Consider the following 16,476-nt stretch of genomic DNA (forward strand, 5'->3'; position numbering starts at 1 on the left):
TCTGTGTTTGTTTTAAAGATCGCTCTGCATCTGATCTCTAGCCAAAGTCCTTCACAAAAATGGAATTATCTCCAAATATGGGTTTTTTGAAGAAATCTACCCATATTTGAGAGGTGATAAAAGAGAAATAATGAAGGTAGGATGAAATGTTTTTGTTTGTTTGTTTTGAAAGCAGAGGGTTTTTTATATATTTAAAGAAAAACATTTTGTGGAAGGCATTCAACTTTTGTGAAAATCATGAAAAATGCTGGTGCTGACTGGCAACTTTTTTTTAAAAAATGCTGGCGGGAAAGAGTTAAGAACTCTTGTCACTCTGTGGCAGAACGCAGGGATCTAGAAAAACCCATCTCTTTCACTAACACCTCACTTGCTAATATCTTCTCTCTTCACTATCTTTACACTGTCCAAAAAATTACTAACCCATGGCTATGTATACTGTGTTTGACTTGATGGGACTAGCTCAAGTGCACTTATGTATTGCTGTTCTTGTGTTTACTCTAATTTCTTCTATTGCTGTTCTTGTGTTTACTCTAATTTCTTCTATTGCTGTTCTTGTGTTTACTCTAATTTCTTCTATTGTTACATTATTTGAAAGTCACTTTGGACAAAAGCATCTGCTAAATGACTAAATGTAAATGCTCGGCTCCTCAGCGAATAACTGAAATGCAGTTCAACTGCCGACTCTATTACTCTCCTGGTGGGGTGTGGCAGGCATATGCAAATACTGTATGCCAATGTTTATTGGGTCTTTCTCATTACACTCGAAGCAGACTGGTCTCTCTAGTGATTTCCTAATTCATTAGTTATTGACGTGACATCTCCGTTCCCTACCTTCAAGGAAAGAGGGTCACCTGTGCTTTTGCAGTTAAAATCCTTTTTTGTTTTAACATTCAGACTCACGGTTCTCCCCCACCCTTGAGCTAGATGTATAGATTATTTCAGAAGTAATATCATTTGTTCTCTGTGGATAAATAAACATGTTCTTATAGTTTCAATGGGAATTGTAACACAGTCGCAGTTAATTGTATTAATTTGAATATGTCACTTGTCCAATAATATTGCACCTGCATTCCTGCTATGGGTCGGGTACCCGCGGGAATGGATTGTGATATTCCTTCACGGCAGGGATGCGGGTGCATAATTAACTCCATGCAGGCAGGTAGTAGCACGAATGAAAATATGTGCAATATTTGTAGGTCTAAATTACCATTACACATGCAACAACAATATGACATTTGACCCATCACCTTACACCACTGCGACAGTGCGGCCTTTGATGATGCTTCTCATAGCCTAGTTGGAACGAGCGTTGTAGGAGTTGCACAAAGTTTTGCCATTTAATAGCCGAAAGCTGGGAACGTCTTCTTTTAGGACCAGAGTATGTAAGCGTTGCGGAGTGGGAGCGGAACGAGGAGTGGGATGATTTTGCCAGGAGCGAGGAGCGGATATTTTGAATGTCGGAGCGTCATGATTTTCTCTCGCTCCGAAAAAGCTCCACTATTGCTCAGTCACGAGCAAGAACCAAAAACACTGTGAGACAAGGGAGGGGCACTGAAAATGTTTCTAAACATATATTTTGCCCCCAATTGCATTTGTTTTGTATTGTTTAACTAATTAATATAATATCATGTTATTATTATGTTTTTAATTATATTTTACTGACCCCCTCGCGATTTCTGCCTTTGCATTATGATGGACGAATTCATAAGTTATTAATAAGTACAGTTAAAGAAAGACAGAAATAAAGAGTTTCTGAAATACTACAGTGCAAGGGGGCAAACAAATGTATTTTAAAAGGTAATGATGGCAAAGAAGAACGCGAGTGTGGGGAGGTGATTACAACATCAAAAGATTCCTTGTGTAATCTTAAAAGGCACCTGTCAAGAAAACACAAGTTTTCTGCTTACACTTGGAAAGAAAATCTAAAGGTCGGTATTAATACAGCTTTAACAACCTAAACCACCAACACAGAATAAAAGAAAAAGCCATTTAAATTTGTAAATAATTTGAGGCATTTACCTTGCTACAGCGCTGTCCGTGACAGTTATGCCATATGCTTTATTAGAGTTGGACAATAAATTGCGCATTCTGCTACAGAACTGCAATGGATTCTGATATTTTAACGAGCCAACGAGGTTGGTGTTGTTTCAAAAGACAATTCAAATTTACAATGGAGCGAACGCGGAGCGAGGCGTTAATGAGGAGGGCGTGGGGAGGGAGCGAGGAGCGGAATATTGTACACCTAGAGCGGAGCTTGAGCGGAGTTATTATGAAATGCTTTGAGCGCAGAGCGCAAATTCTTTCCACTCCACTCTGCTCACATACTCTGCTTAGGACGCATTTCGAGGCTTGTAGGAGCACAGCAAGGGTTGTGTAGGTAGGTTGTAATTTTTACTTGTTCTTTTTTTATTAATAGGTCTATTTGTGTATAGTTATCAGGTTCCATAGCCTATTTAGATCCCAATGGTAGGCTACTTGAATGGCACAAAAAAGCACTTTAGCCTGTTTCATTGGCCCATTCATGACGCTGTGTTATGTTGTTGAGAGAGGTACGAGATAAAAAAAATAAAGCACTTTAATTAGAGTTATTTTAGCATGTGTGATTTATGCGTGTGCGGGTCGGGTTACGGGGCAAATATTAATGGGTCTGGGCGGGTGCAGACTCAGACAAAAGGTAAGACCTGTTTTTCCATTTAGCCCTGTTTTACTGAGAATTATATTTAAAGGGGACATCTCACAAGACTTTGTTAAGATTGCCACTTTGTAGGTGTGAGCAAAAATGTGCTGTTTTTGGGTGTGCCCTTTTAAATGCAAATGAGTTGATTAAATGCAGACACTACTCAATAGTGCTGTAAATTATTTTCTCTCTCTCTCTCTCTCTCTCTCTCTCTCTCTCTCTCTCTCTCTCAAAACTAAGTTACTGGGTTGTTTCTTTTTCACATTTACTAGGTTGACACAAGCACCCAATTACAGCACTTAAACATGGAAAAAGTCAGATTTCCATGATATGTCCCTTTTAATATATTAGTCTGCATTAGTTGGTTAACTCATGTGCTATCACATCATTTAAATGTATGTTTATTGGCAGTTGTCATGACAACATTTGGCTGTGGAGAGATTGTCACAGTATAAATGGTGAAATGTTTGTGTTAATATTATCTTGCTTTACTACCGTATATCTGTTGCTGGAATTGCACTTTGAAAAGCATTTCAAACAACCTGTATTACAATATTTCAGCATTTGTATTGTTTACGTATTGTTGTTATCTGTGCACGTCTGTCCATTATTTTAGTATGGTGGAGTTTTAACACTTTGGTGGAGTAGGCCCTATGTACACATTTAAAAAATATATATAATGTAGTTTTATGGATCTGTTATTTGAGAATGTAATTTTTGTATGGGCAGAGGAAAATACCCTAGGGTTTCATGAAACGCCACCACTGCCATAAAGCTATAGAGAAATGTAGTTAAGATTTTATAACTTGTACTGTAGTTATTACTCCCCAACACTGTATCACAGGTTGCACTTTACAATTAGGTTGTATTTGTTACCATTAGTCAATGCGTTAGCTAACCTGAGCTAACAATGAACAATACTTCTACAACATTTATTAGTCTTAGTTCATTTTAATTACAGCATTTACTGACCACTTTATTATTTTACCTTTACCTTTTTTACCTTTATTAAAATCAAAAGTTATAACTGTTAACATTTGTTGATACACAGTAAACTACAGTACCATAAACAACTGTATTGGCATTATCTAATATTAACTGCTGGTGAATACTCACCCCAGATAATGGTCCAGGTGGTCCGGGGGGACCAGTAGGCCCAGGGATATTGATTGCTAAAAGATCAAGGTATTGAAGTTAACATTTACAATTATTTATTTAGCAGGTGCTTTTTAAAAGTAAGACCATTTAACATTTTGTCTAAAATCTTTTAAAGCAACTTCCTTAACTTCCTTGTTTTGTAATCATTTGTGACCCTGTCTGTGAAATCCAGGCTTAAGTTTAATAATTTAATTATGAGATTAGGAGCGTGAACAAACTATTAATAAACCTACCATATCTTACCAAGGCATAGGAGTTATAAATTCATATTTAATTAGCAGATTAGCTATCATTTGGACAAATGGCTTAAATACACTTAAAAAAAACATATTTGCACTGCTGCGGCAGGCCATATTTTGTACGTTAGAAAGTTGTGAACCCTATACTTGGCCTTGGTTCAAGAGTCGCGGTTCGCTACTGCGGTGTACATAATAGCTATTTCATGCATTTAAATGCTGAATTTTTGTATAGATTACTTACTTTGTGAGGGTCTGTATGCACCTGGCAGGGATGAACCTGGTGGTCCAGGTGGACCTGGTGGTCCAGGTGGACCTGGTTGTCCAGGACTACCTGGGCGACCATCATAACCTATTCCCTGGGGTCCAGGGGGCCCTGGAGGTCCAGTAATAGATTCTCCTCTTGGACCCTATAGCAAATGTAATATTGGAAGTCAAATAATCATGTTTTACAGTATAAGAAATTACTAATAAAAAATACAAAACACATAGTGGTATGTCTTTGCTCTTACAGGCAGTCCAGGCCTTCCTGGTGGACCCTGTACTCCACCATAATAGTTGTCGAAACCTCCTCCTGGTTCTCCCTTCTCTCCTTTAGGTCCCTCCTCCCCTTTCAACTCATTCTATATCATACCATAGTACATATTATATATGATTTTTCAATGTGCTGTACATTTTAAGCAAAACTTTATACTATGTTGAAAACATCATACCTTAAACGTATAAATGTCAAAGGTGGTTGTGAGATCTATGGTGGACAACAAAATTTTAATCATATTTATATTGCAAATGTTTCTATATGAGGGCTTGATGCTTAACTAGTAAATTTCATATAGAATAATAATACCTGGCAAACCAGGGACGCCAATATCTCCTCGTTCACCCTTGTCTCCTTTGATAGCTAAAGTAATGGAATTACATTTATTCATTTAAGCACTCACATTCATTTTAATTCATGCAATTCTTATAGAAGTTAGGCCATGACATATTGAGGGGCTTGTCTCTTTTTATAAATAGCCGATAACCTTTAATTTGTGAACATAATTTACAACATGAACATGCCATTGCTAGCGAAAGATGGTATTACAGAAAGAGACACTAGAGACAGTTAAAAAATAAAATTTGTCATATAATTAAACTTAAAGCTAACAGACATTTGATTTTATTACTACAAGTTGTATATGCATATAACTGTGTATTTGACAAATTCAAATCTTAGATGTACTGTATTAGGTTTGAAAACGTATTGGAATGGGATCATAGTGGAATAGATTGGAAAGGGTGACAAATCTAGTTAATAAACTCACCATATGGAACCCGTGAGTCACCATAACCCTGAATGGAGACAACATTTTGTTTAATACTTTAAGCCAACACAAAAACAATTTATAAAAATGCACCAAAGATACTTGTTTATTACTCACATTATATCTGTCCACAGAGCCTCGAGGTCCAGGGGGCCCAGGAGGGCCAGGAGGGCCAGGAGGTCCCTAAAATAAGTTTACAAAAAAATTTTGTGACCTGATCATCCTAGTTAGTAAGAAAAAGTCAAAATAATATGTAGCTATTTTTTTACTGGGTTGCCATATCCATATCTTCCGATGCCTGAATCGCCTTTCACCCCTTTTTTTCCATTCAGTCCGGGTCGACCCTTAAAAATCAAAAATAGGTACAAATTTAAGAAACATCTATATACAGAATTACATATATTAAACGTACATTAAGGGCTCAAGAATTATTAGACATACTTACAGGTCTACCTGGGATTCCTATTTCACCTTTTGGTCCAGGTGGCCCAACTGGTCCCTAAAGAATGATAAATTAACATACAGTATATTTTCCGGGACAACTAAATTCATATACTAAAACACGAAAAAAATCAATTTTATATTTATGCTTTACACTTATATTTCAATAGGACATATTCCACGTAATATTTCAATCATGTAATTTGTGTAATGTGTAATTTTAATCTTTTTTGTTCTTCAGCAAAACAGGAAAAACTACCATAGGTCCCTCTGGTCCTGGAGCTCCCGGATCACCCTAAAACACATAGTAAGTACATAAATTGCCTAACGATCCTATGCAAATTCACATTATTTATCTAAGCTTATTCATCGGAATGATGCCACAGGTTTCCTACCGGCTGTCCAGGTAGTCCACCAGTATAAATTGGGATACCGCTGGAGTCATGAATCAGTCCGGGCTCACCCTTCTCTCCCTAAACAAAAGAGGAATTATCTCAAGTATCGTAAGAGGATTAAAAAACATAAAAAAACTATTGTATTGGTAATAAATTACATAAAGGCATTTCATACTTTTATCGCCACATTACCTATAGATAATATTTGAGATATTTTGAGATATAATTGATTTAAGAGTATGTTGCTCATTGTTAGGTCTGGTGGTACTCATATAAACACAAGCAGTGTACATTTTAACACTGGTGATTTTGCTGTGAGCTTATGTCAACAGATGTTAATAGAGTTTACCTATAAAGTTTTAACAATTAACATCTTACAAACACTGCTGCATCTGCTTTATATATGTTCTGACTACTTGACTGAATTCGATTACTTTATTTTGTATGTTCAGACAGAGGGAAAAACCTTGACAGAGTTTCCTGGTGGTCCAGGTGCCCCTCGTATACCTTTTGGTCCCATTGGTCCCTGTAGTAAAAAATATAAAAAATAATTCAAAAAAAAAAAATGTATCAAATCCAAATCATTTTTGTGCAGGCATGTGCGGGGGTGGGGGGGCGTGTGCATGAGCACCTGCCCCTTTATGACTGGATGGTGTTAGCAAAACAAAGCCGTTAGGAGATCTTGCAAGATTTTCTGGCTTCTCTCTATCTAGGGCCTTCTTATATAGGACCCTTTACATCATGCTTTCATGATTATTAATTGTTCATGTCTTTGTAGGTCTTTTAATTTAATCAGGATATTATTCCAAACAGGATTTACTGGTGGGCTTCAATGCCTCTTTATCTCATGAACGTATGTAAAAGATCATTATGTAGACAATTATTATCATAAGACCAGGTCACATATAAAAGATAATTATGTATACAATCATTATCACAAGACCAGACCACATGTAAAAAAAACATTAGATAGACAATGATCTTCACATGCTTATAAATATTGATAAAATAATTAGTAGAGATCGACCAACATATCTGTTTCTCAATATTTTCCCTGATATTTAAGCATTTTCCCATTATCGGTTTCATAATATTGAATTGACTGATACATGCCACCATATTCTGTCCGTTTTGAGAATTGCGCTCTGGACGCCATTTCTTTACAGCATCTGAGGGGAGGAGCTAACAACAACAACAATAGCCTGCACAGCAAATATGATGGCGGAGTGACGCGACTTTATTAAAATGACCACTATAAAATAAAAATAATAAAGTAAAAAGTTCGGATCACATGATGGTTTTTGAGGAACAGATCAGATCATTTTTCGGATCAGCAAGAAAAGTGATGGGAAAAATCTAATAAATAAATAAATAAATTACAAACATTTATAAAAAAAGAAAAAAAGTTGCACATCACGTAATGTCTAAAATTAGTAATAGTTACAGAAATCAAATCAAATGACTAATAACACCATCTTTATTGTAAAATTTTGTCATGACTGGTAACAGGAGTAAGGGGACAATTGCGGAGTTCACAAGACATGGTAACATTTAATAATAAAACAAGAAACAAAACACAAGGAGTATAAATAGGTATGATGACAAAATTTTCAAAAACCCCAAAGCTCAAAATCTATCACATGACTAGACAGAGCAGACATTCCCATTTACGTTCCGTTGAGGATTGAGAAAGTTATGATATTTTTAATATTAGAAATCAGAGCAAAAAGTTATGGATGTCTATGGAATGTGTGTGACCAAAATGCTGCTTATTCACATGTTTTTGCTTATAACTTTCTCATTTTATCAGATATTTTCATAAAATTTTAACAGAAGGTAGAATTTTGTTAGTACTTTCAAATTAAATTATAAACATTTACTGTTTTAGTCAGAATGGGCATCAGACTTTAGTTGGAATGGGCATCGGACCCATGGTAACCATGATTTTTAGAACGATGCCTGCAGAGGACGTTCTGACAGGATGTTCACTGTAGTCTATTACAAGAAATGTAGTATGCAAATTTCCGCGATTTATTTAAATGCAATCTCCTCCATAGATTTAGATTACAATGTTTCAGCACCAAGATAAAAGATATATATTGTGGTCCATCTACGTTTCATTAGTGTCCAGAGTTTAGTGGAAGCACACCGACCGGTTGAAAGTGACACACAGTTTTAAACCGTTGCTGTGAACTAAAAACACATCAGAGTTGAAAACTCAATATATCAAACGCTTCCGGTGGTCGGACTTGACGTATTTATTGTTTTATTTAGTGAAAACATACTACAACCTGCTACAATACTACAATTGCAAGTCCCGCGCGGGTGGAAGCAGATTTTATGCCTAAGAATTTCGATGCGCGTGTCCGTTATGTCAGCATCGCTAGTATAAATAACAGGCAGGTAAGTAACAGGAACCTTAAACAAGGAACAGGTACAGACATGGTAGTAACGACAATGATCCGGCAGTGAGTATGGAACAGACAGGGATATAAATACACAGACTAATAACATGCAGGTGTGATGAAGCAGGTAATTAATTACCAAGAGTCCAGGTGATGACAATCAGAACAGAAACAAGAGATGTCACGGATAGATTGTGACCAATTTAAATACAACCCCAAATCAGTTGGGACACTGTAGAAATTGTGAGTAAAAAAGGAATCGAAATCTCATAAACTTATATTTTATTCACAATAGACCCATTCAAGGTTTGTAAACATTGAATGACTATCGGGTGCGCGCGCAGCATGGGGTCAAACTGTTCATACCATTTAGGCTTTCTAGTGTAATCTAACAGGGCTGAAAAATGATGACTTACCTGAAATGAAGTGAGCACTAAAAACACAAGCCTCTTTGATCTTTGCATTGTCCCAGTCTGCACATTTAATTGCTTGCAGCCACAGATGTTGTATTTTTTGTTTTTGAGATTCTGCGGGAATCCCGAAAAACTTAAAGGCAGACCTGGTGCGATTTTCAAAGCCCACGACGCAAGTAGACATTTTTGACGATACCGATTAATACGCAAATCAATCTGCTGTAATGACTTTTCTGACCCCGACTTGCGCAGTGGGAATCGCCAGTGACGTGAACTGTGAAGGGGTCTATAGAATGTAGATAACATATCAAATGTAGAAAATGAGACATTTTGAAATGTTATGCCAAATATTGGCTCATTTTGGATTTCATGAGGGCTACACATTCCAAAAAGTTGGGACAGGTAGAAATAAGAGGCCGGAAAAGTTAAATGTACATATAAGGAACACCTGGAGGAGGACCGATGTTTAGGAATAGGACGGTCCCCCGTCCTGATGTCCAGCCATCACTGATAAGCTGTGTACTTTTGTTGAATTGTATTCTCTTTTTCTGGTTGTTCTGTGTGTTTGTCTGTTAATGGTTTGTGTCAGTGAGTTGTTTCTGCTCTAACATTATCAGTAGTTGCCTGTGACATGTAAGGCCAGCGGTATTAATAAACAGTTAAAATTGTCTTTTTGACTTGCGTGTCCTTTGATGTTACTTGCCTATGAGGGTAAAATAACGTCAAAAAGAATTGCATGCACAGGATCATATTTGTGAGAGTGCACGTGACATTGCAAGCACAAAATAAATTTGCATGCGCAAAACCAATTTTGTGAAGGTGTAAATCAAGTTGCAAGTGCAAGAAAACAAGTTTTGCATCATTTTACTGTTAATCGTAAGTGTAATTCATGTCCTGTAAAACAGAAACTTCATATTAGCACTAAATAAGTAAAACTGTATGCATCTGACCTATATATGCATCTGAAATGAGGCACCTGATGACTCATTGTTTTCTCTATTCTGATTGGTTCAATATAACGCCAGGCGTTCTCACAGTATCGTCCACGAGGCTGCAAGAATACTACTATAATGGCTTAAAAAAACTATCATGCTTTGTTGTTCTTTCCCTTTTTTTCTATTTTATTTGAAACTGCTTTGGTATGATGAACAACTGTTAAAAACGCTACATAACTAAAATTCACTTTTATATATTTTATTTATATTCTTATATTTATATATTTTACATTATTATATATTACAAAACACCTGCTTAAAATTCTGAATCAACACATGTCAGCCATCTTAAAGGTTTATGTATTAAGTATATAGACTAGGATGGAGTGTTTGGTGCTACACTGAGTCATTTCTTATTAAGTAATGTTATAAATAGTAGGCTACTCAATTCCATGCCATATTATTATGGTCTAGGATGGAGTACATGGATGTATTCATTAATTTTAGTTATGTAGCGTTTTCAACAACTATTCATCACACCAAAGCAGCTTCAAACAAAACAGAAACAAAGAAAACAGAGAAAGAACAACAAAGCATGGCAGCCTCTAGTATATACCAGAATGGAGTATTTGGTGCTACATTGAGTCATTTCTTATTAACTAATGTTATAAATAGTAGACTACTCCATTCCTTGCCATATTATTATGGTCTAGGATGGAGTACGTGGATGTATTCATTATTTTTAGTAGAACAGTGTAGCATATAATTCCAAATTCAAACTATTCTAGCTAACGTATTCCCTAAACAAGTTACTGTAAGATGCTATCACAGAAAAATCAAACAACAACAGAAGTAACAAAATCGCTACGGTTTTGAATGAAGCCATATTAATGTGAGCAGTTTTACTGTAATGTATAAACGAAAATTCTAAGTTAAAACTAGCAGCAGTCTCCTAGTAAGCAAGACTAAGCAAGGGTTGAGAAGAAAACTGTTGTTATATTGAACCAATCAGAATAGAGAAAACAATGAGTCATCAGGTGCCTCATTTCATAGCCCCGCCTTCCCACCCGCGCTTGCAAACTCAAATCAGTGAGAGAATCGTGACAAAACTGCAAGCGCGGGAACAGTAGATGTCAGGAAATAGTTTTCCTCCGTATGCAACAAGTCATTTACAACTGGTTTATTTTACACACAGAGACAGATTCTGCGCGATTAATTCATATTTGACGTTCATGAACATGTGCTTTTGATTGCACAACACTGTTTGCAGACTTGCAATGTTTTTGGCAGTATTTCAGCGCAAAAACCATGCCAAAAGTGCAAGCGCGGAAAAACGTCAGATGCATACAGTTCATACTTATTTAGTGCTAATATGAAGTTTCAGTTTTATGGATTACACTTACGATTAACAGTAAAATGATGCAAAACTTGTTTTCTTACACTTGCAACTTGATTTACACCTTCACAAAGTTGGTTTGGCGCACGCAAATTTATTTTATGCTTGCAATGTCACGCACACTCCCACAAACATGATCCTGCGCATGCAAACCTCCCCGACGCCATTTCACCCTCATACTTGCCCCCTCACAAGCACTTTGAAAGTGGGGTTCGTAACATAAATGGGGTCTCGTCCGGGATCCTAAGTATTGTTTTCTGAGAGTTCAGCTGTCTGTAATTAATGCGATTTGTTTGGTGTAGAGTGAATCAGGTTTGTCCTACACGTTCTTCAGCATAAGCCAACATTTGGTCAACTGGTTGTATATTAGCAGGCTACTCAGATACAGTGAACCAGCCAAATCGGCCCAAAGGTGGCGCTATAGCAATGCCTGACGCGTTGGGGCTCATAGCCTAACTCCTAAACCGGACATCATACACTCAAGTGTTTGGTATCATTGTAATCCCTGGCTCCAAACTTAAAAAATTTATATATCCGATTTCATTTCCGGTATGCAAATTTTTTCGCTAATTTGCATAATATGCATTTCAACCCAAAACAAACTAGTCTTAGGTTTTTCGCCTGATCGGAATCGTTCCAACGCAGGAGAAATCTGTGGAGTGAGTAGGTAAATAATTATCGAACAGAATTTGAAATTCCGCTTCAGGGTCACTAGGGGGCACCAAAACGCCATACAGGAACTAGCCTATCGTCACTGTAATGGCTATAACTCGTGAGCGGTTTGAGATATCTTAAAGAGGTTTGGTACACATATGTACCAGCTCACTCCGGGATGACAGTAAAAAAGATGCAGATTTTGGCCACTAGGTGGCGCTATAACAGGCTTGAGATCGGGAATGGCTATTACTACACAACCTTTAGCCCGATACACTTAATATTTTGTATGGTGTGTCTTTGTGCAATGTACCATGAGGGTCTAGAAGGACATTGGCGTATCTCCAAAAACATGGCCGTCATCGGCCAATGAAGGTTGAGGACTGATTTTACAGGGTTAACAAAGGTCGATCGGAACGAAACGCACTGTGCTTCTTCGTGTACTGCTCCTGAAGGCCTGGAAGAATTATGGTGTCATTTGGCCACTAGGGGGCGTAATACCGTATTTCGGTGCCTGTATCACGTGACGTTTGACATACACAAACATGACATCATATGATAGATCGGCTCATGATGAAAAACTTTGCCTCTTGAAGCGTTGCTGTCAATCAAACGGTTCGTTAGTTATTGGCGATAACGTTTAAACCTACTTTTGCGAACTAGTCCTAGGTTTTTCGCCCGAATTGAACCTAACCAAGGCTGATTGATTCTGTGGAGTGTGAATATGAATAATTATCAAAAAAAGTTGAAATTTGTATTCATACACGCAAGGAGTGGCCAAAAACCGAACTGGGTGGTGCTTAAAACATTTAAAGGCCATAACTCGAGAGGCGTTTGAGATATCATCATGGGGCTTGAATCATATGTGTAGGCCATTGGTCTAAGGTCGTGATATAAAAAGCTCAACGATCGGACACTAGATGGCGCTTTAACGGGGAAAATGGCACTAAATACTGTGATTATGCAATGGTTACAACTTTCACGCCTATAACTTTATCTGTGGTCAAGAGATTTTCATGGGAGTTGTTTTTTTAGCATCCTGAATTGTTTCCAAGTCCTACGATACCAAGCATGCCAGGTTTCGCCTTACTGTTAGTTCTGCACCGCAAAAATAGCGCTTACAAAACATGCGCAAATAACTCCGCGAGGGTTATTGCTTTCGACTCGAAAATGCCATAGGAAGAACAACACATTACCTTCTGAACAAAAAACTCTTTTGGCGTTATGTTAAAATTTCCATCAGAAATGGCCGAAAATTGCACAAAACTAAAAATTACATTCAATTTTTGTGTTTTCTACACATAAATAGTTATAACTCCGCAATGAAATGACACTTTTTCATCAGATTTGATACGCTGATGTCTGAGCAGAGTCTGAGGCAATACCCAAAAAATAATATGCCTGCACCACTAGTTGGCCTCATAATTTAACATTGAGCGAGCCCAATGGACTTACAACAGTTTTTTCACTAAACTAAAGTGTTTAGCCATGATACTAGCTAGATGTAACAAAGTCATGACCTGACGTTGCATGCACAATTTTGTCGTAACGCCACCCTGTGGTTATTTGTTATTTTCACTTAAAAGTGAGTAGAGAGCGGAGAGATTTCACTGAATGAGAGCCATTTTTTTGTTGATAACTACTGTATTTAAGGTTGTATCTTCGCCAAACGTATGCGTAATGACACGGTACTTGGTAATTTGGATGGCAGTCAGGACCTGAGGGAGCCTGCAGTTTCGTTGCACCGTGACCTAGTGGTGGTTCGCATATTTTACATGCCTACAACTTTGGCTGCAGTCACCGTATTTTCATTGGACTTTTTTCACAGGAGTCCTGAATTGTTGCAGAGTCCACCGATACCACACATGCCAGGTTTTGCCTGATGCTTAGTCCTGGGGTTATCAGAACACAATTCAGGAGGACATTAAATAAGTCAAGCATTATCTTTCCAGCTGTGTTTGCTTTCCACTGTAGGTCCTTGCGGTCTGCTGCGCTGCTGTGTGTGTGCCTTCTGTGCACGTCTGCAGTCTGTTGGCACCATTGCACCATACCACGACTCAATGGCCTTGTAGTTCAACTAAACACGGCCATTTCTGAATTGTATGTTACGGTATAAATCTGAAAAACTAATTCTCGTTAACAAATTATCCAAATGACCTAACATTAAGGACGTGACATATTTGTCCTATAGGTGCACCTGTGTGTAAGCATACATAGTCTGTATGAACCGTTTCTAACCATCTCTTTCGTTTTTCTGGATGCGATGTGGTGTATCAGCCTTGTCGACGACGTCTGACGTCTCTGATGTGCTATAATGCTCGAAACCCGGTAAATGCTGCTTGCAGCTTTAATTTTAGTTTATTTTGTTTGGAGGCATTACGGGGAGAGAGCAATCTCTTAACTGGTACCCTCCGAAGACTAGCTGGTTAGGCAGGAAGGTCCGGAGTGTGTGTGGATTTTCATTATTTGTTTTCTCACCGTTTTGTAAATATGGCAACTTTTGATGTGAACAAATTCATAGATCAGCCTAGTGTTGAGCAATTAGAGGCGTGTCGAAAAACTGATCTGTTTCTGTTTGCTCTGCTCTATGAGATTTCTGTTTCTAAAACATAGCATATAGCAGAAATAAAATCTTGTATTATGTCTGCTTCGGTTGATAAAGGGTTTTTTCCTCTAGACTGTTTCTGTGGAAGCAGCTGATCCCGCGATAACTGCTGTAGGAAGTTCTTCTTCATGAGTACCATTCAGTGATCAATTTCAATGGCTAAATTCGAACAGATTTCTCTTTCTTCAGAGGCTTTGTCTGAAGTTAGTTTGAATTTGCGTTTAAAAGTTCATTTAGTGTCACGGAGTGACAAATACAGGCGGAACAAAAGTTGGCGGAAATAGTTCCGCCCGGACCGATTTTCACAAACACCATGCCGGTTCCGGCTGACTCCGGGCAAACAAATCAAGGTTAATATCCAACAGGTGGACGAAATGAATGAAGCGATTGGTGATTGGCTTTCACAAGAAGAGGAGGCCCATAAATAGGGCAATGATATGTTCAGAAGCGTGAAGTTTATTCCGCTTGGAAGTTTGGCCGGGTGAAGCTGTTTAATGTGTGCCGGGAGTTTGGTGGCAGCGCTGGTGTGAAGGAGGAGACGATTTGATGTGGATTACTGGCTGGGTAAAAAACTACGGATATGTCACAGGTCGGGACGGACCACAGAATATAACGGGCCACGCCCCTTCCTAGTTTCCACCTCGAGGAGGTCCTAAAGCCACCCCAATGACCAGACACACAAGGAATAAGTTATAATTAAAATAAATCTTTATTAAATTACTTAAAATCAATGGGGAAGGGAAAAGGGGCAATTTAAAACAATGGTTCCTTTGCGCCTCCAGGCGGGCTTCCATGGGGACAGGGGGACAGAGTCCTTTGGGTTGGTCCTCTTGAACCCGTGGCGCGCTCCCCTTCTCCTGGAGGCAAAATCAGAGAGAGTGATTACTGCACTGTACACCAATACTGATACCAGCCTTCTCCTTTTTCCTACAGATTCGTGTTGCGAGCAGAGACGCGTACTACAAGGCTGGGATGTTTCTCCCTTTTTCCAGGTTCGTGCTGTAAGCAAAGGTAAGTGTTACACAAGACTGGGGCTTTCTTCCTTTCTAGATTTGTGCTGTAAGCAAAGGTAAGTGTTACACAGGACTGGGGCTTTCTTCCTTTCTAGGTTCGTGCTGTAAGCAAAGGTAAGTGTTACACAAGACTGGGGCTTTCTTCCTTTCTAGATTCGTGCTGTAAGCAAAGGTAAGTGTTACACAGGACTGGGGCTTTCCTCTCCCTTATTTCCTCTTTACTCGAGGGCAGTGGACTTAACAACGTGGAGATTGGCACAATGTGTTTCGACTTATGACCTCCAAAAGGGCAGGAGAGGAGACGTAGAGGACAACAGTATAGAGCCGAACGCTTCCCTCGTTCTTCCTCCACTCACAGTATCGGGGACACGGAACAGGGGCGAACCTTTGAAGACGCTCCACACAAAGATAATTATTTCTCACAGTCGTCAGCCCAACAACTCCTCGTCGCAAGCATTGATCATAAATTGGTCTACTCACTTCAACCTTCCAGATGCTTCACCACTGCCCATCCACTCGTCAAGGGAAGGTTTCATCACTTCACACTCAAGGAGATCCCAACTTACAATTTTCTTCAACCCACACTCCACCGACCTCAACAGCTAGGATCTCCTCACGACTCCTCTGGCCTTGAAGTGGCTTCTGTCGACATGAGCACAGCACGACACTGCAAGCTGTTAGGTGTACACACACAAATGAAGACAAAGACTCACCCACGGCACACACTCTTGGTGAATTACGGACTAAGCCAGAACTCGACCTGGGCCCGCCGTGTGGTTGGTTGGGTGTTTTTTCTTGGTGGAGGGGATGAAGTGAATCGGAGATGGATACAGGACCCCTG

At 38.7% G+C, this 16,476-nt stretch overlaps 1 protein-coding gene across 2 annotated transcripts in view; it reads right to left on the reverse strand.

The window, feature by feature from the left end:
- Window positions 1-16,476, reverse strand: part of col18a1b (collagen type XVIII alpha 1 chain b) — a 156,789-nt gene that overhangs the window by 30,078 nt on the left and 110,235 nt on the right. For both annotated transcript variants that reach the window (XM_073870889.1, XM_073870888.1), the window contains exons 21-32: window positions 6,681-6,740; window positions 6,215-6,292; window positions 6,079-6,114; window positions 5,824-5,877; window positions 5,648-5,722; window positions 5,496-5,561; window positions 5,379-5,406; window positions 4,919-4,972; window positions 4,785-4,819; window positions 4,584-4,694; window positions 4,316-4,481; window positions 3,794-3,849 (exon numbers count right to left, since the gene is read on the reverse strand). In XM_073870889.1, coding sequence (XP_073726990.1) covers window positions 3,794-3,849; window positions 4,316-4,481; window positions 4,584-4,694; window positions 4,785-4,819; window positions 4,919-4,972; window positions 5,379-5,406; window positions 5,496-5,561; window positions 5,648-5,722; window positions 5,824-5,877; window positions 6,079-6,114; window positions 6,215-6,292; window positions 6,681-6,740 — 819 coding nt within the window. The remainder of the gene's footprint in view (window positions 1-3,793; window positions 3,850-4,315; window positions 4,482-4,583; window positions 4,695-4,784; window positions 4,820-4,918; window positions 4,973-5,378; window positions 5,407-5,495; window positions 5,562-5,647; window positions 5,723-5,823; window positions 5,878-6,078; window positions 6,115-6,214; window positions 6,293-6,680; window positions 6,741-16,476) is intronic.

The sequence above is a fragment of the Misgurnus anguillicaudatus genome, chromosome 8 (assembly GCF_027580225.2).
Source record: "Misgurnus anguillicaudatus chromosome 8, ASM2758022v2, whole genome shotgun sequence".
Lineage (NCBI taxonomy): Eukaryota > Metazoa > Chordata > Actinopteri > Cypriniformes > Cobitidae > Misgurnus > Misgurnus anguillicaudatus.